This window comes from Platalea leucorodia (assembly GCF_965183815.1).
Source record: "Platalea leucorodia genome assembly, chromosome: 4".
In the NCBI taxonomy this organism is placed as follows: domain Eukaryota; kingdom Metazoa; phylum Chordata; class Aves; order Pelecaniformes; family Threskiornithidae; genus Platalea; species Platalea leucorodia.
Genome location: NC_138826.1, coordinates 28,592,846 through 28,615,044, shown reverse-complemented (window position 1 = coordinate 28,615,044; position 22,199 = coordinate 28,592,846). Strand labels below are relative to the sequence as shown.

Genomic DNA, 22,199 nt, shown 5'->3' with positions numbered 1-22,199 from the left:
AAAAAAATATATATATATATTTACTCTCAGCCTCTGTCGCAGAGCTGCAAGCAGCACGGATGCCTGTTTTCTAATTTTTTTGAAGGCCATGAGATCCCCAACTCAAAATCCGAGAAGCACGTGATAAGCAATGCTGACTAGCTTTCAAGGTAAAACAGCCTTGAGGAAAAGAAAGAAACTAGCAGAATGACAAGATTCAAAATAATATTGAGATACCATTTCTGAATATTTGTTTATAGTGTCCCTAACATCGCAGCAAGGTAAACATACCATAATACTTTACAAAATTATTAGTTTTAAAAATTAGTTATAAATAAGGCCTGCAGAAGCATGAATCCAGGTCAACAACTCACTAAGCCCATAAAGACATACATTCATGGCTAGTAACAGGCTCTTCGGAAACCTAAGCGTTTCTCCGGGCCACCCTAATAGCGACAATAAAGGATTACTCTTAATCACGTAGAGCAATTCTTTCCACTGCAATCAAAATGCCCTTTCCTAAACAAAAGGGGAGAGCAACGGAAGTGTCCGCTTCTGTTCTTGCCGCGGCTGAAAGGCTAGGCTGAGTGTCAAACACCTCCCACATCGACACCCAACCCACTTGCCCTGCCCAAGGAAACCACTTGCAACTGTTAGTACTTCACTGTAAAAAAAAAAAAAAAAAAGTTTCAAAATATTACTTCCTGCCAAAAGGAAAACCAAATGAAACTTGCAGAAGGGCTTCTACTATTAAAGAACACCACTAAATAAGAAAGTAAACCACCAAGAAAGCTAAGCTGACATTAAGAAAGGTTTTTCAGGATGGATATTTCTGCCTACTAGGCTGTTGAGAGTACCGAAGAGAAATAAATTGTTTAGCCGTCCATTTCAAATTGAAAACATCAGAAAAAAACCCAAAAACCGTGCTATGAAAGCCTATGTGCAAAACTGGTTATGCTTTATGCTAATAATGTAAAGCAGATGCCAAGAAAATGTAAAACAACAGTGCCTGTTTTTTTCTAAGCATATACAAAAATAAGTCATTATTTATTTGACCTGTGTTGGTGATCAAAGGAAATAATTTCATACAAGTCACAAATAACCACATTGCTTACAACAGTGCTTTTACACTGTGATTGCTTGGTAACTGTGTTGCAGGAGAAAACAGAAAGAAACTACCCAGATCCATTTTCACCTTTAAATCAGAATATATGTGAGTACGTGGAAATCAGTGTAACGTACTTCTTAAAGTCAGGTGAGTAATCCAGCTCAGCATGTTTGGCAAATCACTCCTCAGGTCAAGGTCTGTTCATGAGAAGCTGGGTCAGGAAATGCAGCATCAGCTCAGAAACTTTGTTGAGTCTGAATAGAGGCAACGAGATGTCTCCCCCATCTGTTCCCAAGAACTATTTCTAAAGCCTTAAAGGCCGTAGCTCATTTTTGCACGGGAGTGATGAAAAACCTCTCTCAGAATTACAATACATCGTCTTGCTTTGCCTCTCTTTCATGCTGACCTAGATTTTTCTAAACAAAACAGAAGGCAACTGGGCCAGCCTTTGGAAATACCCAAGGGTTCATTAAGGGCATTTAATTTGCCCTGGGGCTGGGCAGCTGGTCGCCTGAACGGCAACAGAGCCCAGTTAAAGCTGGGGGAGTGGCCTTGTTGACCATCGTAGTAGAGTTCGCAGTAAGTTTGACCACTATAGGCAAGGTCTTCGACGTCCTACAGCCTGCTGCTTGTGGGCGTTCTGGCACGATCTCGGGGCGGGGGGCAGAAATTGCAGACCTTCTACAGAAATACAGTAGGTTTTAAAGGAACATGTTATGGAAAGCAACTTTTAGCTCACTGATTTTAAGGTTTCCAGGCAAATGACCTTTGCAAAGAAAAAAGTAACCAACTAGTGCAATAATGGTTCCATGAATGAGAGCATCCGAATTCTATGTTCCTTCTGTATTTACACCTCATGTTTGAATAAAGAGAAGGGAACATCAACTCACATTTTTTAATTACAGTACTGTTGTATATGAGCCCTCGTTAACGAAGCCATCAGTCTCACTTCACTATTTACAAGGCTACGCAGTTTAAAAAATTCTTTGCTTTTTCGCCTGTTAATTACAAGCTTGTACATTTTTATTCCCCTGCCTCCCAGGAGGTAAGCTCCACATACAAAATAAAGAGATTTTTCTAGAGGTTTTTTTTAATGACTCCACTCATTTGAGGACTAATGAAAACTTTTGGCATAGGGCCAACAGCATATACATTCAGTTTATCTTGTCAGCAACACGTTTATTCAGACTGGTGCCTGTATGCAAAGCCTGCATGAACAGCTCAAGAAATTGTCATGGTTTGTTGAAAGCAAAAGCAACAAAAGCCCCCTCAACATTCCCTTCAGTATTGCTCTTCAGAGGCGAGGCAGTGATACGGCACAACCCGCGTGCTGTGCTAGACCTTACAAGGCCCCTGCAACTCCCAGCACAACTACAGCACGCGCATGACTGGGAAGGAGGAGGGGAGAGGAGGAAAGAGAGGTATAAGGAATACTGTTGCATCGTTTATCAGTGTTCTTCGAGACTGTTCTCTCAAAGCAAAACCTCTTATGTGCCCCTTGAGGGAATAGACAGGGAGACAAATTTACCAAGTTTAGAAACCATACAAGTTAAAATCTCCTCCTAAACACACTCTAGACTCCTTAAAAGTTTGGTTTTTTTTTTCAAAAGAAAAACCACATGCAAACAACACTCTTTTCCATAAATTTCAGAAGCGTGAAAGATTAAAATGTTTGCAGTTAAAAAAAAAAACCAACAAATAAGAGTACCTGCATCTAGAAGAGCTTTCAGACAACACCAAAGCACAGCTGAAACCCCTCGCCAACGTACCCTTCCCCCCTGGGGGCAGGGCAAGCCCCTCATATCCCTTCTGTGGATGCACTCAGGTGTCGTTGATCTGGCTCTGCCCCTCAAGGGCTTGCCCAGCTCTTCCTTTCTTCAGAGAGACAGGCTGTATGGGTTTGGGGACCCTGTCGTTATGTATGATCATTGTTGAATGTCTTCAAAACATCCGTATTTTATTAGGATGTTTTCCAACCACAGCCACCAATTTTTGCTGCAGCTTTATTTAAAATAAATAAATAAGTGAAGTGGTTTTGAACGATGGGAAATTCATCAGCTCAGGAGGGCACAACATTCAGCAGGATTCCCCCTCCACCGGGATGTAGCAAAAAGTCGGGAGCACATGAAAGCAAAGGTTTGTACTAGAAAGAAACGGCAAACGTCAATATCCTGTACATGGCAGACTGCTTACAGTTAACCAAAGAGCAAAGAAGGCAACAGGAGAACCAAGGCCATCAAATAAATGACTGGCAGGAATTACAGCCCAACCCCGGAGTCTTGCGGTTTTCTTTTCTGATCACTAAACCACATACCTAGGTCTGGATCTAGCAAAAGTTTGATATAGTGTGTCAAACGCATTTACAGCGTTTTGGCGTGGCAAGGAGGAACACATGTTTCTAAATCTTCCAGAAGTCGTAGGCTAGATGACAAGGTGCTACTTGTGAGGACACGCCACCTGCATGGGGAGATGAACTTCTCCTCATGCTACGTAAACAGACAGAGCTTTAGATGTTAATCCAGAGCTAACAGGACCTGGCTGAAGAAATTAAGGAATCAATGTGGGAAGAGGTTTTGTTTCAATTAAAAATATGCCTTGTTTGCATCAGTCCTTGGAAGCTGTGCTGTGTCCCTGACAAACTTTGTATTCCTAGGACTGCTCCCAAAGCTAAGTAGCTTCACTCTAGCAGAATTACCTGAGTCAGCACGTCCTCTTCCATTGGAGTCACAAACACGCATTTTAGCTGGTGGAGTCTGCTGCACCCTGAAATTGAAGGACTGGTTTACCAAAGTTCACAATATTTGTGATGAGTATCTCTGAGATCCGATTCACCAGATACCATGGACTTCGTTTGCCCACACAAGCCCAGCCCAGAATACCTCCGCACCCAGACTCGACGCATTGCCCAGGAACACAGCCACGTACAAACAAGGTGGCATTTGCACCTGGCCCACTATGTGAAAGAGAGTCTCTTTCCAAGCCGGTAGGGAGAGATGCTCACCCAGCCATGCTGCTGAGCCGTCTGGCAGTCTCCCATCCCACTCCACAGGGCAAGAGCAGCAGTCCTGCCCAGCTGTGCTCACCTCCCTGGCAGCCCAGAGCTCCCCGTGCACGGATGTTGGGGATTTCGTCTTAATGTCACTGACAGAGAAAGGAAAAAAAAAATGAACTCTGAATTTTTAATGCAAGGCTGCTGTCAGTACCATATGAGAGAATGACAAATCTTTCACTGCTGAGGTGGCATAGCATAATTTTAATTATTTTTCAAATAAATACAATGCTTAGATTTACATTTTGCTGATTTAACAATTTGTGAAATTTTTACATAATCATTAAAGTTATTTTTTTTTCAAGGTACATAAGAACACTCATATAAAAATACTTCTTTAAATGAAACATTAAAACCCCATTATTAGGTCTTTGAAATGCTGTAGTCCTATTATATTTCATAATGCAAAAAGGTTAGCAGCACAGATATTTCAATGTTCTTTCCAATTGCGTACATTCATTTAAATGTTTAATTTTTTTTTTTTTTTTCCCTTGGAAGTATTTCATCTTAGCTTTAAAGCCAATGGACTCGCATAGAAGCAATATAGAATGGAAATCAACTCTGGTATCATTATATTCACATGTAAAGTGTTTACCACTGAAGAGTGATTTACAAATTATGTTTATACTTAATACAATAAAAATAAACCCAAACTGTATATATCATGTTTGACATTTTGAGTAACTTCTAGACATCACTTTCCTCTCCCCGCCCCGCACGTTTTCAAAAATCTTACAGTGATTTTGAGTGCATTGATTTTTGGTTGCTCTATCTGCTACATCTCTTGGCCCGGTTTTGTGAAGACTTGCTAAACGCAGTTCCCACTGATTAGAAAAGAAGTTGCTAATACTCTGAGCTTCTAAAAAAAATAAAGTCCAGGATAATGCAGGACAATAAACCAAGGACTCAGGACAGCAGAAGCTGTTGGCCATTACTGAGAATATTGGTTATGAAGTCCCATTTTCTTCTCATGTCGATACCTGAAACATCCTCAAAATTTCCTGAGAGTTTTGCCAAAAGAGATGAGAGGATAATTAGACCCTTATTCATAGTGGTTTTACCTCCCCAAATCTGCTCTTTGATGATGTGCCTCATTGCTTGTTTCAATGTAAGTAGCACGTACACAATATGTAGTCTGTAATCGCATATTTCTATACAGACTCTTAAACTCTTCTGACCGTGAAGAAAGGAGTTGTGTCTGACAGGCTGTGATTTACAGGACATGTTCTGGAGACCTAGCCCTATACCCATCATTCTGGATGGCAAGAAGGGAAAGAAACTAACCATTGGGGCATCAATAATTTTTAGTTCCATGTGCAAACCAACATGGTCCTTCCAAAACCAGACCAAATCAGTGAACTTCTATTATTTGTCCACCATTTGTGAGAGTCTCTTCTCTACTCCTGCTCCTTCATGAGCCACAATAAGAAGGAACAAACAGACTATTTCCCAGTGGAAAATACTGCAGAGACATCCAGAATACTTCCCTCTTCGTCCCACCTTGCAGGCACAAGTTAAGTTATAGACATAGCTGGATATCTGTAAGTAGTGGATACAATACAGATGAGATCTGCGTAAGATTGGATGCACAGTTCATTCTTTTAACCTCTGTTTAGGTTGCTCTACCTCTCTGGATGATGCCCTTCCTCGCCTACAGATGGACTAGAGTTAAGAGAGGGCAGAGAAAGCTTTCGCCTACGCCAGGGCATCTCCTCTTCCACATGTGACTTCTTGCTTGTGCTTTAGAGACAAAAGTTTCCCACTGCAGAACCAGGAAAGGAAAGGTACTAGCAAGCCCATTCCCAGCTGCAGGGGAGGATTCAGGATGGAAGGTCAAACTATACATTGTAATATGACAGCAAAAGAGCATCCCTATGGGCTTGCAGCATCTTTCTCCTCCGAAAGCTATAGTAAAAGCTGATTTTCATGGACACCTAGCAACAGCTCACCCAGCTCTGCATGTGGGAACTGGAATGATTTGATCCCACGCAGCCCGTGGAGACGCTCACTCCGACCTTGCTGGATTTTCAGCTGGGCTCGCTAGGGCACTACTAGATGCATTGTATTTATTTTATATACTTAATTATCAACTTGATATGCTAGAGGCAGGATTAAGATCTCGAACTAAAATACCTACACACAAAATTTGGGTCAATCCTGGTTAAATTTAACCAACTGGAATGGTATGTATTGGCTTTGCTGCAGCTGGTCTCAAACTGGATTTTGCGCAAGTGGAAAGGCGACTGTTGTACACACACTCAGAAGTGGGCCTGAATTTCTCCTACATTTCTTGCCATCCCACTCTGTCACCTTATTAGTTGGTCTCTGCCTGTAGTGAAGAAAATGGTATTTAGGTCAATGTGTTCTTTGTTAATTGCATTAGCCACGTGCCTAAGACTTAGGCTTCCTCTCCTTCCGACACTGCCTTTGGCTATTAACATGTGGTCTTTAAATATATTTCACTCTTAACAGTGTACTTAATCTGTCAGGTGAGATGGATAGAGTCTGTTTGAGGCAGACTAAGATGATCAGTGGAATGCTAATTACAAAATTCATATAGGTGGAGAGACCCCTTTTTATAAAGAAACACAAGCCCTTTTATATGCTACTTTTTATACTGAGTCCCCAAAAGCAGAGGGAAGAATTACATTTGTGGCCTGCATATCAGGTCTAATTATATTCAGAATACTTTTTTTTTATTGCTGCAACATCTTTTGGAACTTTACTTTATAAATAGGATCAGTTTCCCTTGGAAAAAAAATGAATACAATATTGGCTTTTATCTACCAAAGGTTTTTTGGTTTTGTTTAAATCGCATTTTATTAGCATAATTTTTCCTCACATGACAGCAAAGATCAGAACAGAAGCGTCTTCAAACCCACATACACACCCATGTATGTATCTCCTGAGGCAGATTCAGCAAATGGAGAACTGCTTCTGGCTTGGAAATGGAAAATTACTATACTGGTAGTATGGCGAAGTCCAGCAGAAGGAGCTGCATTACTTTAGCTAGGGGCATCAAAATTAAGAGAGGTCTATAATCAGAAGTAAAGAAAAATGCCTTCTCCCTATTTATTTGTTGATAGCCATTGGATCCTACATGCTAGCCAAAATCCAGACAGCCAGCTGATAATGAATTATTGAATTCCAACACCAGCAGAGACTAGAAGTTTCCCTTAGCTAATCTAAAGTTTTGAGTTTAACTTTATTCCCAAGGACATTCACTACATTTTGAGCAGGAAATGAATATCCTGAAACTATTTGCTAACTGTTCAGCTTTGAAAGATAATATTTGTTCTGAATGCCTCAAGATTAGGGCTCTGTAAAATACTTGTCAGAGGACCTCGGCCCTTTCCCTTGTGCTGTGCCCATCACCGCTCGGTCCAGGCGGCTGTGGGGTAGCGTTCCAGGAGCGCGTTCCTCAGCTGGGCCGTGTGGATCTTGTCTCTGGTCTCCACGGTGCAGGTGACCTGGGAAAAGAATTAGGAACATTCCTGATGGCATGGCAGCAATCTCAGACAAAGGCATTTCCAACGAAATCCTAAAATACACTCGTAAAAGCAAATTCATCAGTTCAATGTGAAAACTCTGGGCCTCACATCCTCTGTCTATGCAGGTAAGAAAACTGACATTGCAGACATCTGGGGCTCTTCCAGCCCTTCTGCATGGTCTTAAAACCTTCCAACAGCCCTACTTTTTATTGCCTTCACAGTATGAATAAGATAGACTGATCCTCTGCTGGCTCCTGGGCAAGTACTTGTCTACTGTTGGCCTCCCTGAAGTCATCCAGCAGCAGCTTCTCTTTTCCGTTCCCTGGGGTATGTACATGGTGCTGCTGCCACCTCACCCATCTCTGACTCTTCCCTCACCCCATGTCCCGTGTTTCTGGGCAGTGTTTGTTCCACCCTTCAAGCTTTTTATATTCTCCTCCTCTTCTCTCTCATGGAGTTATCCCCAGTCCTTCATCGTCTCTGCAGTATTCTGGCTGGTTTCATCTACTTACACCCCTTCTTGTTTTACTCTGATATTTTGTTTGCTCATTCACTTCTAGTTTTCTGTTATGGTCGTTCTGCTGCTAAATCAAACTAAACACAGGCAAACCTAATCTCGATAGTTTTCTTTTTAATCTTTACTCACCTCCACAAGTATTATTGACAATACTGTCATGCAGCCACTGAAGACAATAACTTCAATGTCAGTTTTTCAATTCTTCTCTAGTCCCCCTTTTCTACACACTCACATCTCTACTGCATCATTTCAAAATCTGGGCACTACCAAAAGGTGAGGCACCAATGCGAAGGTGCAGAAGGAAAATTATACTTCACAGTTTTAGACTACTAACTGCCGTCACCGCTGACCCTGCTGGAATTATCACTGATGGTGAAAGTGCCACGTGGAAAAAGGACCTCACAGAAATATGGAAATCTAGCGAGGAAAGGATCCAAGATGAGTCAGAGTGCAACAACAGAGAGCTTATTGTAACAGGCAAATCCAGAGAGAATAGAGGAAAAACTGGTCATGGTAACCTTAAGGTGGACTACTAGAGACAGATGCTCTGTATAACGTTCCTATCAGAGCTGCAGCCTTTACAGAAAGCAGCAAGGCAAAAAATAAAATTATCTCTACTCAAATATGTTTATGAGGACATTTCTAAATAAGAACTTTGTGAATTCATGTTTCTGGGTATGAGCTTAAAATAACAATAAACCTTTAGCAAAACTGTTGAATGAGAAGACAAAACACAGGTTATTCTAAACAGCCATGAGCTCACTTAATTAGAAAACTGGCTATAGCTTCTTAAATATCCATCACAAAATAAGCCACATTTCTGATCTGTTTCTGTAATTCTTTGCCTCTTATCCTGAACATAGTTCTATTCTTGTTTGGTTCTTTGGAACACAAATTAGATGCCAATTTCTTTCTCCTCTGAAAAAGTGGGATTTAATCTCAGGGAAGTCACAGAAGAAAATTAATAATGAGGGAAGAGGAGAGAACACAAAGATTGGGAAAGTATCAAACGAATATCAAAGAATATGTAGGCACCAAAGTTCCAAATGCCCATTATCTATTCCATGGCTCGTAAAAAATCCCTAAAGCTTTGCAGTCATATCTTCAAGAGCACATACTCATCTCTCACTGAGTCTGTAATTAAAAAAAGTAAACTCTTTCCCCTTCCACAGCAATCATGCCTATTTTGTTCTGAGCAAATCAATTGCTGCACTTGGAACCAGACTGGACTTGCCAGGTTCAGCTTTTGAGTATTTGGCAGCAAGCAGTTGCTCTGCCCTGGGAGCAAGCATGGGAAAGCATTTTGATTTATAGAGTTAACTGTCCTCCTCTCTGCCCTTTTCTTTCTGCTAATGGTTGAAGCCAGACAGACTTGGATAGATTGGAGCCAGAGAGCTTGTAAACAGTTTGGACAAATACTGTCATTTTGTTCTGTGCGTGCACAGCATCCAACACATGATATGGCCATTAATATGCTGTAGTGTATTATAAAAGTCATAAGAACAGCAGCGATAATAAACAACTCCAGAAATTTACCTGATTTTTTTACACTTTTCAAATAGAGGAAGAGAGAACATTTGCTCACAGTAGGACTGAACAGAGAATCACACTACACTTTAGAGCAGCTACAGATCTAAACAGCAAGGAAGGCAAGAATTTGCTTTCTTGCTCAAGATTAAGCCAATTTACACTGCAGTTTTACCTTCACAGGACTCCTCTCTCTTATTCGCTTCACCTGGGAAGTATGATTTACCTGAGTGTCCAACAGGGCAATCCTCATATTCATGGGGAGGTATATGAGGATTATATTTACCTAGGATGAATAGTCATCTAGGTACTACTAGCTACAGGAGGTCGCATACTTCCTGATGAACTAAACGTAAGTGCTCCAAATTGGTTTTATTTAAGAACAAATGGCAAAACCTATTGCCTGATGTTTCTTATACTCCAGACAAGATAACCCACGACAACAAGAGAAAACTTTAACTTTGTCTCAAACCCACAAGCCCTCAATGCTAGACATAGGCCTTCTGATCCAGCAGAGCTCTCATTGACTGCAGGACCATGTTTGCACAGTGGACCTTTCTTTTCTGTGTATCAAAAATCCTCGCAAAAAAACAACAACAAAAAATGAGTACATTTTATGCATTTTTCTCCTGCATATTATATCCTTGCTGGATTAAAATATAATAATAATAATAATAAAAAAAAAATCTGTTCCTTTAAGACTGTTAAAATAACCAGCCAGATGGATCTTTTACTGCATTTAGAGTTCTGCTCTCTGTGGCAGGTAATCTAAAGATTGATTCTAGCCTAAGGGTTTAGTTAACCTGTTGGGATTTTTTGTAGCAGGCCTACAATAATGGAAGACAGAACAGTCTTCATTGACTATTGATGTCTTGTGGGTTTTATTTAATAACTAGAAATAATTGAGGGAGCAGGACAAAGGCTGAAAAAAAAGATAAAGGAGAAAACTGATTGCAAGTTATTACTCTGTGCAGCGCCAAAATCCAGATGCATAAATTAAAATATTCATAGGAATTAATTCCATTTCAAAGAGAAGAAAGTTCATAACTTCACAAAAGGAGGAAATTTGCAAAGTTCTGTGCTGAATAATTTGGGTAACAGGGTGGGTACCTCTGCTCCCCTTTAACTGCAAGTCTCATATGTGGGCACTTTGCCTTTTAGATCATATTTTCCTAGATATTAAAAATTAATTTGGCGTGCCTCTCAACTCTCTGATGCCTGGTATCTGTAGGTTGTATGTGCAAATAAAGATATTGGGTGGACATGCCAAGCCAGTGCTAGAGGGCAGAGAAAACGTGAGTAGCATTGCTCAAGCAAAAGATTTCAGTTTTTTGTGCTTTTCCAGGCTCCGTGTGAAGATAGATCATAACCAGCTAGTGCAATTCCTTGTGTCCCCGACTCATCCATTGAACCTTTGTATCCCACTTCTTCAGTCCTAGAAACTATATTCCAAGCGGTTGGTCTCGGAGGATTCACGTAACTTAATATTCGTGATACATCAGGCTCAGCGACAGTATAGGTTTGTTTGCACAAAAATCACTGGAGTTAGGAGTGAAAACTTTATTTATATACACTGGTTTCAGTTCTATAAATAAAGCAAGGCTTTTCATTAAAAAAAATCAACAACTGGGCAATTTTTTTAATTATTCAGTAAACACCCAGTGTAGGTTACTGCACATTACCGATTATTTGGCAACAGCGCTTCAGTGTATGGTTTGGGGATCAGCTGCCAGATGGTCCCCAAGCTTGAGAAAGAGTGTAACAGCTGCCACAGCTGCCACTTGATTGTGCAACCTGAGCCCTTACTTTTTGGCATATTCTTGCATTCAGGTCAGTGAGCACGAGCACAAACAACTTACTGTCACAGTACGTAAATCAGACAATAATCCAACAGGTCTACTCTTAGCCTCCCCGGAGTCAGGTTCTTATTTCTACACCTGGGGCAGGCTATTCTGTACTGCGTTAGTCTGCTGTGGAATGCCATTAAAGAAAATGCCCGAATTCTTTTGGAGGGCCTCAGAAGAAATGTACTGTTGAACTTCCCACTCCAAGTGTCTCCATTCTGCAGGTGGGGAACTGAAGCTAGGAAACAGTGCCTTGCCCAGGGTTGTGCAGGAAATGCTTTAGGAATGATGGCATCCTTCTCGTAGCTGGACAGCTACGTGCTCTTCTGTATTCTCTTCACAGGACAATAACGTGGAATATGTTGGCAACTGGGGGCTCTAATCTAAAATATTCTCCTTCAGCCTTTTATAAAATGCAAGTTGGCCCAAAGGAATTTACTCAAATTGACCAGAGCAGACTAAAATAATTTAATGAGTTCTGGCCTGAGGTGAATAAACTCTATGGAAAAAACAGGTATTACACCACACAAAGTGAGCCAGGAAACCCAGCACTGCTGGGACAATGTGTAATGTTATCATAAAGAAAAAGCAACATTTGATTTATGAATTAGTATTTTGCTGCACAGCCAGAGAGAGAAGTAATGTGATGGATGTTCTTTTTACAACTGGTCTCTTCTGAGTTATTTAAAACCACAGCAGAGTTAAGCTCCTGAGAGGTTTGAAGTGAACAGACCAGACAACCCCATAATGTCAAACAGGACCGAGGTCAGAGGGAAAACTGCCACCACAGCTGCTTCTCTGCAAAGCTGCTGGAGCACCTCAAGACCTTGCAGGCCCTCATTGCTCTGTTCCAGGACCCTCCTGTACCTGCCAGTCTGGTTATGCTGCAGTTTCAGTGGTGAGGAGAAGGTTTTTCTAAAAACTTGATGAGCTCAAAGGTTTGTTTTTTTTTTTTTTTCAGCTGAGTTGCCTGAGTCTAAATATGAGACATCCATTAAGCAGGCAAGCTGCTGATGCAAAGCCTTGCATGGCTTCATAGCAAAGATAGTTCTTACCTTATTAAGTCGCTTATTGATTTTGCTCATTGACTTCTCTCTGAGTCAATAAAAATATGAAATTAAAGGGATTTAAATGGTTATAAAGAGGTTTACAGATGGAAGCAATTTAAGCAATAAATTGTCCCACATTGAATCTGAGGAATATTACTGATAAAGAATAGGGAAAGTTCACAGAAACGAGTTTTAGCTTCCTCCCACGAATTGTGTAATCCTTTAGATCTCTATATCCAGTTAGCTGGTGATACTAAATGATTTTTTTCCTTAGCTCTGATCTTTATTTCTGTCTAGATATTGCTGGTCATCTAACCTGCTTCAATAGCTGTAAAATGTGGAGCCTACCAGACTGGTTAGTTGTATGATTTGCTAAGAGTTATCTATTTCAATATTGGGACTCTGGAAGCCATTTCCTAACTGCTCAGGAGACACTGAATTAGGGTGTAGTCCTCTGGACGACAGAAATCCAGTATTAGCAACAAGGAAAGAGAACCTAAACTGGAGGTATGAGCCGGCAGTATCCAAAAGAAACTCCCATATTGTTCCAAAGAACGTGACCAGCCAATCCCACTGTACAAGGCACTTCATTAAGAATCAGCTGAATCTAATGTAGCCATAATCCTTTCTTTTTAATTAAAAAAAATTTCTTATTTTTGCCAGTAAAATGTTCCAAAAGTTATTTTTCCAAAAGCATAGTTTGAACATAAAGCTTCATTTTAGAAAGTCCGTACTACTCCATGAAATCAGACTATCAGCAAGGATCTTCCCATGGAGCATTCCAAGCATGCACCAGATGAATAAACACTAACCCAGCAAGGCATTTCACTAGAAAGAAAAAAAAAAAAAAAGCACTATCTTCTTGATAAGCAGTGCCTAGAAGCCAAGTTTCTCTCCTTTGGAAATGAAGGGGTAAATCTAAAAGGATGATTAAATACTGAGACAACAATCTTGACAGGACTGATTTAGTGTTTCAAATAAGCCACTACACTTAGTGCTCTGTTCTGTCAAACACTTCATCTATATCCACAGCCGAAAGTACGTATTAGAGTGGAGTGGGTATAGCTGTAAAGCCTTTCTTATTATTACCACCAGTTCAACCCATGATAATTTTGGTTCTTGATCCAGATTTAAATGCATGCTTAATTTAATGTGCTGTGATTTACAGCAACAAAAATGATACAAAGTTCTTTGCAGGTCTGCTTTAGTAGCAAATGCTTAAAATGCTTTGCTGACATACGGCTTTGGCTCTTAACAAGCAGTAAAGAAAAAAGCAAAACCTCCCCCATGTGTATTAGCTTTACTATGAAAATATGTACATTTTTCTATATCTGGTTAGAGCAAATTAATTTTGATGCCTAAAGATAAATTGAATATTTCACCCTTTTGGATTATCCTTGTTTTAGTTTTCAAACAAAAGCTTCATGATTCCTTAGGTGTCACCAGATAGAGCTGCCTCCAAAGTCACTGAGGTCTATAAATCTGGATCACTACTTTGTACTTCACATCTAATTATCCGACAGCCACTCCCAGACTGATTAAAAGCCATCATGCAAATCCAACATCCAATTAAATTATTCAGGGATGCAAATTCCTCCCTCCAACCCTCTTGCAGTACAACACCATCAGATTCTTGAAGTGGACAGTGGGTGAAAATACATTGTGTTTAAAGTGCAGACAATAGGACATGGCAGTTTTTCATTCAGGGACTGTATTTGTTACAGATTCTGGTAAAACTGCCTCATTGGGAGAGGTTTAAGAGCAATGGAAAATTGTTCTAATATTCTCAATCAAAACCTAAGAGAGTGGGTTTTGTTTAATTTACTTAGTAACATTAATAAAAACTACAAGCCTTACTTCATAAAAATCACATTGAAAGCCTTAGAAGAGTTACAGGGTTTGTCGAATCTAGCCTTCAGTAAAAAGGTTTTTCAGAGCTAAGTCACTGAATCAGAGGGATTTGTCTGCCCCATGCAGTGTCACGTTATCTTCAAGTTACCCAAACCACGGCCTATTCTTACGGCAGGCTGCGGAATATTCAATATGGCTGGCCTGTCGTTACGGCACACTGCGGAACAATGTAGTTTTAGTCCTAGACGCTTGAGAAAACTGATAATATCACGTTCTGAAAGACGTTCACAAACTTCATTGCAGCCCTTTGCTATAGTCATCTTTAATCTAACCTGTTCTTTATAGCCACAAGTGAAAATACTGAGCTGGTTTTTGCATCCAGGTGAGAAATTAGATTTAAATGACAAAATAGAAGAACTTGCTTACTCAACAGAATTACCGAATTCCAGTTTTGAGCCTGTTTAGCAAAGATCCCTAACTTGACTTTCTCCTGTGATTTCACAAACTAAGTCAGGTTGGACTCGGACAGCAGTAGCATGAAATCAGTGGAACCACACCTTTGCCAAACCAGTTGAAATAAGAGATAAGCCATGAAAGAAATGATCTTTTTAAGAGATGCCATTAACTGATAACACCTCCTTCCTGTTACTGTATCAAATACTCAACAAAGGAATAATGGTTTTGCTCTGTGCTCTCTGTGGATAAGGTACAAAACCGAGGCCCTAGTTAAAAATGAGGATTCCTTAAGAGTAAGGGTATTCACATTTAAGGGTGAAGGGTGTTCATTTAAGGCAAATTGATCTCATATAATTACAAGCAGCCTACACAGCTGGCTCTTCAAGTTCTGGACCGATGCTGCAGCTTGCTCACCGCCTCCAGCACACCACCACCCACGTAAGGAAGGTTTGCAATAGTAACAGCTGGAGTATTTCACCCACAGTGTTGCAATAGCAGGTAAAACAGGTCTTGTATTATTTTATATGCCTGCTAAGCATTTGGTGAGGCAAGATGCTGTATAACACAGAAGAAATTATCTGTCACACTACTCCCCAAATCACTGTACACAGTCCATTGGACTTCTTCAACATAGTCATATAGAGATATAGGAAAACAGAATAAACTAGAGGAGGTCAGTACTGCTAGAGAAAATGAAATTGCATCTCGTCTTACCTCAACAGTGAAGAGCTCACATGTCACAAACGTGCGTTCTTGTTTGATATCCAAAACTCTAGATCAAATAAGGGATAAACAACAATCCTTTGTCATTGTAAAATAGTTTCTGTAAGTGTTTGAACAGTAACTATCTTTGCTGCTTTCTGTATTAGACACTTATTCTATGCTGCAAAGGTGCTTTCACATTGGAACAAAAATGAAGGAAATAAAAGTTTTCTGAAATATAACAATAAAACCCCCTTTGATTAATTAGTTGCTTACAGACTTGCCTTCAGAGAACATTTGGAAACATCTCCAAATCTTCAATAAGCTTTGTTCTATTTTGTGATTATATTTCCCTACTATTAATCTGATTTACCTTGCTTCTTCCCGAGCCAAAATCTCCAGTAGCTTTGAAATGTCTCCGGGGCAGTCAGAAAGCACAAGGGAAAATCTGCACACTCTGTTATCGAGGGTCAGGGCACGAGCCATGCACTGCTGCAGCAAATGTAATTCCAAGTTTCCACTGCATATAACAACTGCCACTCTGAAAACGGAGAAAAATAGGATTTTTGATTAGCACTTGTCTGTGCAAAGGAATCATAAATCACAGGCACTGTATTCAATATCAGCTTAAGATCTGCTAGGACTGCCCTTTGATAAATATGTATTACATGTCAGGGGGGCTACTGGCTCTCAGTACCAATTGTGGGCAGGCAGTGGGAGCCTAGAAGCTGGCTGCATTAGTTGGTCTCAAACTTTGTTTTCATTTTGCATTTCCTGGAGATTTTAGTTTTGTTAGAGATAATGAGCTGGAGAATTCTAGGTATGTTTCAAATTTAAAAAATGCGACATCATTTTTTCCCCTGAAAGTTCTGAGTCTCAGCCTCTTAGTGGTTAGACAACGTATGTTCAAGGCTTTCTGTAACCATTAATTATGTCCATCTCAACCCCACAAAATGAGTGCAGAAATATTTGAAGAGCAAGTGAAGAGCCACATGGTTAGTCTGTGATAATCTCTCTCTCTCGAGTCAAACCTGACCTCGTTAAAACCAAACCTTTGCATTTTCCCTTTAATTGTAGCTGTACTGCATTGAAATTTGTTGCTGCTCTGTATGCACACTGTCAGCCTCTTCTGAAGAACTGCCTCAGCAGTGTTTTAGCGTACAATGTTGTGCATTGGAAATTTTATTTTGTCTTGAGTGCATGTGTGTTTAAATACATTCTGGACTATGTCCTGAGCCGAGGCTCAATCTGCTTAAGTACTGAGTGCTCAAGCCCAGATGCAAGAAGGCACTTACACACACGTTTAACGCTAAGTACAAGGGTAATCCCATTGACTATCTGGGCAGGAGTTCTCGAGGCCAGGAGGCAGGTGTCACTGATCGACTGCAGAAGACAGCCTAGCTCCTGTCCCACCACAGACAGGGCTGGTTTCCAGAGGTGGAACGAGAGAAGGCTTCAGGCTGACAAGAGCAGGATGCTCTCCTGGCAGATGTGACCATGCCTCGTGGAGCTGTGTGTAACTGCTTTTCCCCCCAATCATTTGACAATACAGGAAAATGACAAGATTTGTCAGGTCTCCAGGCTGACATTTGTCTTCTTCAACACGGTCTTCCGACCTGTGAGTAGTCTCTTCAGCCTGAAGTAGATGCCACAGATAAGCCCACTGCCCGTTCAGGGGCGGGAACTGCCTCATCACTCATAAAACAAGTAGCTTCTCTCCGTTTCCTGGGACCACGGCACTCAGCCCCATGCTTTTGCCACAGTTCCCTGTTTGCAATAACTGCCGTACCTTTTACCCTTCAACTCAGGCAACTTCCCTGCAACCAATGCTGCAAGTCCAATGGCCCCTTCTGCATCAACCGTGGCTCGTTCATACTCCAGCAATCTCAGCATCGAAATGAGGATGTCCTCCTCCCTGAAGGCCAAAGAGTTGTGTCAAAACAAATCAAAAGAGCTACCAGAAGCAGAAGACAATACATTTATGTATAACTGGATTCCTTCCATCCTCCCAGGTACGTACAACCCCAAGGTGGTGTTACAGAAAGCTGTGCTGCTGGGGGTGAATGTACATCTCAGTCTTGTTATTAACTGAAAGACAGGGTGGCATTTTTTGCTAGAACCATTGTGCTAGCTAAATCCTAGTGGTAAGTATATTCTGCCAGCTTGGCCTTTCTGTGAAGATTTAGAAGAGTTTTGTCAAAGGCTGCCTTCAAGTGCTGTAGAACACAACAAGGACAAGTTTTACACCCAGAGCATGACCAGGTACTAACAGCAGGTGAAGTTTTGGCCAAAGGGATCAGTCTGGACAACGCTCTTAGTCATGTGATTTAGTTTTAGGTAGTCCTCCAAGGAGCAGGGAGTCAGACTCCATGATCCTTTATGGATCAATTCCAACTTGAGATATTCTATGATTCTATGATATGTGGGATTGGGTTCAGTGTCTTCAGTGCCCCTCTTGGAAGTGAAGGCACCCCACCACCAACATGCTCTCACAGTGTGTGCATGATGGCAGGTCCTACCAACCTGCTCTCCCCCAGTGTACATGAAGAACCACCATCCCCTGGTGGTACAGCATATTTTTCATATACAGCAACGTTCACCCAGTATTATTCATTTCACTGTTTTTCTTCACCTACCTCACAGCAACAACTTTATCCACAAGTTTCCCAGTCAGCTGCAAAGAATTGCTGCCAAAGCAAAGTCCGCTCACATCTGCAGATTTCAAAAAACAAAAATATGAAGCTGGCCGCTTTAGACAAGTTCAACATTTTTTAGAGTCCTGGCTGTTTTATGCCCTTAATGAGTGCAGCAAACTGCTGTTACATGATCTTAAGTTGCTTGATTTTTTATATGACAAAAATGCATTTGGCAATGAAAGACCAAATCACACAGGAAGATTTTGCCATTTTGGACCCCTTTAAGAAAACTATGATTCTTCACTGGCATAGTCGCACTGTGAGAGTGACCCTGCAGCCCAGCACTTTTCACTGTTCAATGAGGCTTGAAGGAGAGAAGAACCAAGTGTGGCACTGCGTTTGTTGGCTACAGCAGGACAGTTAGCAAAGGAGTGCAGAGACAGGCAGAGCTTACCAAGAGAGTTGTTTATAAAACTCCCATTTAACCCAAAGCTTCCAGAGAGTTGAACATCAGGTAAACAGGATATTAAACTGCTTAACAGTTGAGGTTTTTCGAGCAAATGATGTGGAAACAACTGTATCATATATAAACACTGTTGTTCTGAGATCAGTTTTGTGAGTCTAAATATTTAAGCATCGCATTTTCCTGCCTTTTCACAAATTAGTCTTTTACACGAGAGCTTTCCCATTGGCTTCACTGGTTAAGATGCTGCTTGTGAGCACAATGGTCAGATAAATACTCTCATATTTCTAAGTATTCACCTGAACATTTCACGTGCACTGGAAGTAGTATTGTACCCCAGGGTGGTAGTGAGGAAATGTGGCAGAAGTTGCTCTTACAGCTTGGATTAAATTCTGACTCTTCAGAGGTTTCCTTTAAAAAATACGTTTGAACTGAATTAACGAGAAAATAATATGACTGGAGAAATCAGTTACAACCTTTATTTTACCTCCAAAAGAATAATGCATTTTCTTACCTCCATAAAAATGATGATTGCTGCAAGCCTGGTCTTCAATTGGGTGGCCAGCCTTTAAGGACTGTTGCAATACAGGGAAACTTTCAGATTCAACTCCCTGGGGAAGAAAAGTGTTGTCACTTTTTTGTTGATCCATTTATAACAGAAGTCACCACCAAAGTGGACACCAAAAAAGCTACACAAAGTTTCCTCTTCAAACTAACAATTAATTTCAAATTGCATAATAACTGTGCTATCACTAAACTTATCCTGGAGCTTATTTAGGGCCAAACTTTTCCTGTAAGAAATTATTTCAAAACACGGAACTGGATTTCATTTGCTTTGGAAGAGCCTTCTCACATTTTTTTCTTAAATCCAGCCAAGCAGCCAAGGGACAGGAGGCTTCCCAGGCTCTCAGAGGCACATCTCCTAGGTGAAGCCCAGGGGATCAGGTAGTCCCTGTTCCCAGCATACATAGTACCTGCCAGCGTATCACTAGATACCAGTGCAGTGTTATCATTAGATGCCAATGCCTTTTGAAAGTAGCTGTGGTGAAAGCTGCCAAGCTGCAACACTTTATAGGTGAAAGGAAACTTACAATTACAGAAATATGCGGGTTGAGGTGTTTGAGTGCAGCAGCCGACCCCGCCAGCAAGCCGCAGTGGCCTCCTGCAGGGAAAATCACTGCGTCCAGCTTTGGCACTTGCTCGTACACCTCCAGGCCCACGGTTCCCAGGCCCGACAGGTAGACAGCACTATCCTCCCTGCGGGAAGGAAGGGCACAGCTCAGCAGGGTTCACAGTTGTCAACGCAATAATACTTCAATCTACTACTTTAAAGACATTGTTCGGCAGAAAAAGATATATATGAGAGTAAATCACCAGCACAAGGGGAGGAGGCGATACAACGGGATACTGCCATCAGACAGAACATTATGTGCTTTTTCTTCCACTGGGAGAAAACCTGTGCTATTGACAAACCCCTCAAATAGCCTTCAGGCTGAAGAGCACCTATCTCTTGTTACCAGTATCAGGTGGTTACAGAGCTGGTGAGACAGAAGTCATGTTTCCATTGCCATCACTTCCCTCAGCTTCATAAATTTTAAATGTTGCAGTCCAAACTAAAAGCAAAGTCTCAAAAGGAAAACTCCTCTTTATTTATAAGTGGAATTTAGTGTTTGCAATAAATGGGAATTTTCATGGAATTAAGCACTGCATTCAACCTCACAAATACCAAACAGATTGCTACAGAGTTAAGTCTTTCCACAATCCAGGGCCAATATCTGATACCTTCACATTACTCTGGAAGACTCTGGAAGCGTAAGAGAAGCATTTAGTCGTGCCAAAATACTCACTGGTAAAACACTTTCAGGCAAAGGTAATATAATGAGCAGAATAGGGACAAACAGAGTCAAAACATTGAAGAAAAGTCCACTGTGGAGTCACACGATTGACTTGGATCTATTTCTAAAAGCTGGTTTGCATTTTATTTAAAAGTTAGTAACGATGTAAATCTAGAATGATATATGAAAAAAAATATGAGACCTCTGTATGCCTATATGTTCTGCTTTTTCTGGCAAATGGATAAGCAAACAGATATATCCAATGACTTCACTTGATTTACTTGACCCAGGACGTTCGGGTACTAGGAAGCTATGCTTTTATTACTGTTAAACACGCACAGAGAGGCTCAGCACAAGAGCACAGAACGCCTGCAAGGTGGAGACCAAGGCCCTCTTGAGAAGTTACCTCACATATATAGCAAAACACAGCAAATTCCTCAGGGCGAGTCTCTATATAACTACACAAGAAAGGATGGGATGAATGAAGTTTCACTCCTGTAGCACAGCTAATGACGAAGGCAAGAAATCATAGTGGGATGGGCAACTGAACCCTTGAATTTATTGTCTTTATCAAGATACTGAAGGAGCTCTCTCCTCCTTCTTACATGGGACAAAATATATCACTGGTCTCCTGAAAAATTCTTCTGGAGCCTTATTTGCAAATAAGATTCAGAACTGACTTTGCAGAGTTACCCCCGCCATGGTTACATGGGAAACCATGGGGACCTGCAAAAATGAATGAGGACCTGGGATATTCAATTTACGAGTAAAACTTCTCTAACAACTGAAAATTCTGTCCGAAGGAGACTACTCTGGGCATGGAGATTTATTAGCTGTTTGAATGAATGTTTCAGATAATCATGTTTTCCGTGCTAACATCTAGTTAGAACACCAGTTCACTGATCAGCCTTCAGCTTTTCACAGATATGTAACTGTCCATGTTCCAGGTAATGGGAACCTTTTGATGACCTGTGATCAAATTTTAATGAAACTAATTGTTTTTGCAGAGCTGCTCAAGTATCTAATCTAATCTTTCCAATCAGCCTGACTTTCCACTTACTCTTCAAGGTAGAGGTAACCATTCTCCTGCGCCAACCTTCTTGCATGCGTCTGGGAATCCTTAGCTGTAGTGCCATAGGATATAACCATGGCACCATACTCACGGCACATTTTCACTCTGGCCGGGGACGTGCTGGTTGACATGATGACAAACACTGGAATACGGAGCTCCGAGGCATGATAAGCAACAGCCATGGAAAAGTTACTGTCCGAAGCCACGATCACCCCCTTTCTTTGCTGATCCTAAAAAACAGGGTTGCTTATTGCATGTTATATAGTGTCACAAAGTTGTCCCATATGATCCTGGATCATTCTAATGGTGTGATTTCCTTCTTTTCCTCTACTAGCTGATCATATTATGTTATTTTGATACAGTATATGCATGTCTGGTGTGACCTCAGGACTTACACACAGAGCTAAGACAGCACAAGAACAGTCCCTGTTCCTGCACTTCTCCGAGTTCAATTCTTGCTCCATTGGAATTAGCTGCAAAACTCCAGCTGATCCCAGAAGAGCCGATATCTGGCCCCTCAGAGCTGATATCTGGTCCCTCTTCCCCGCCTGAGTGAAATTATTTCATTTCAGGTTTCCCTTTAATAGAAGGATTTATTCATATCATTACAAAAGTGCAGG

General features: G+C 41.0%; 1 protein-coding gene across 1 annotated transcript in view; it reads right to left on the bottom strand.

Moving 5' to 3' along the window:
• Positions 1-6,942: 6,942 nt before the first annotated feature.
• LOC309589202 (L-threonine ammonia-lyase-like) overlaps positions 6,943-22,199 on the bottom strand; it is a gene marked incomplete at its 5' end in the record, with an annotated part of 28,436 nt that continues 13,179 nt past the window's right edge. Inside the window, 8 exons of the mRNA XM_082309152.1 lie at positions 6,943-7,606; positions 15,586-15,643; positions 15,947-16,114; positions 17,363-17,488; positions 18,210-18,285; positions 19,187-19,283; positions 19,764-19,929; positions 21,568-21,809. Of these exons, the coding sequence (XP_082165278.1) occupies positions 7,508-7,606; positions 15,586-15,643; positions 15,947-16,114; positions 17,363-17,488; positions 18,210-18,285; positions 19,187-19,283; positions 19,764-19,929; positions 21,568-21,809 (1,032 nt within the window). The 3' untranslated portion in view covers positions 6,943-7,507. The remainder of the gene's footprint in view (positions 7,607-15,585; positions 15,644-15,946; positions 16,115-17,362; positions 17,489-18,209; positions 18,286-19,186; positions 19,284-19,763; positions 19,930-21,567; positions 21,810-22,199) is intronic.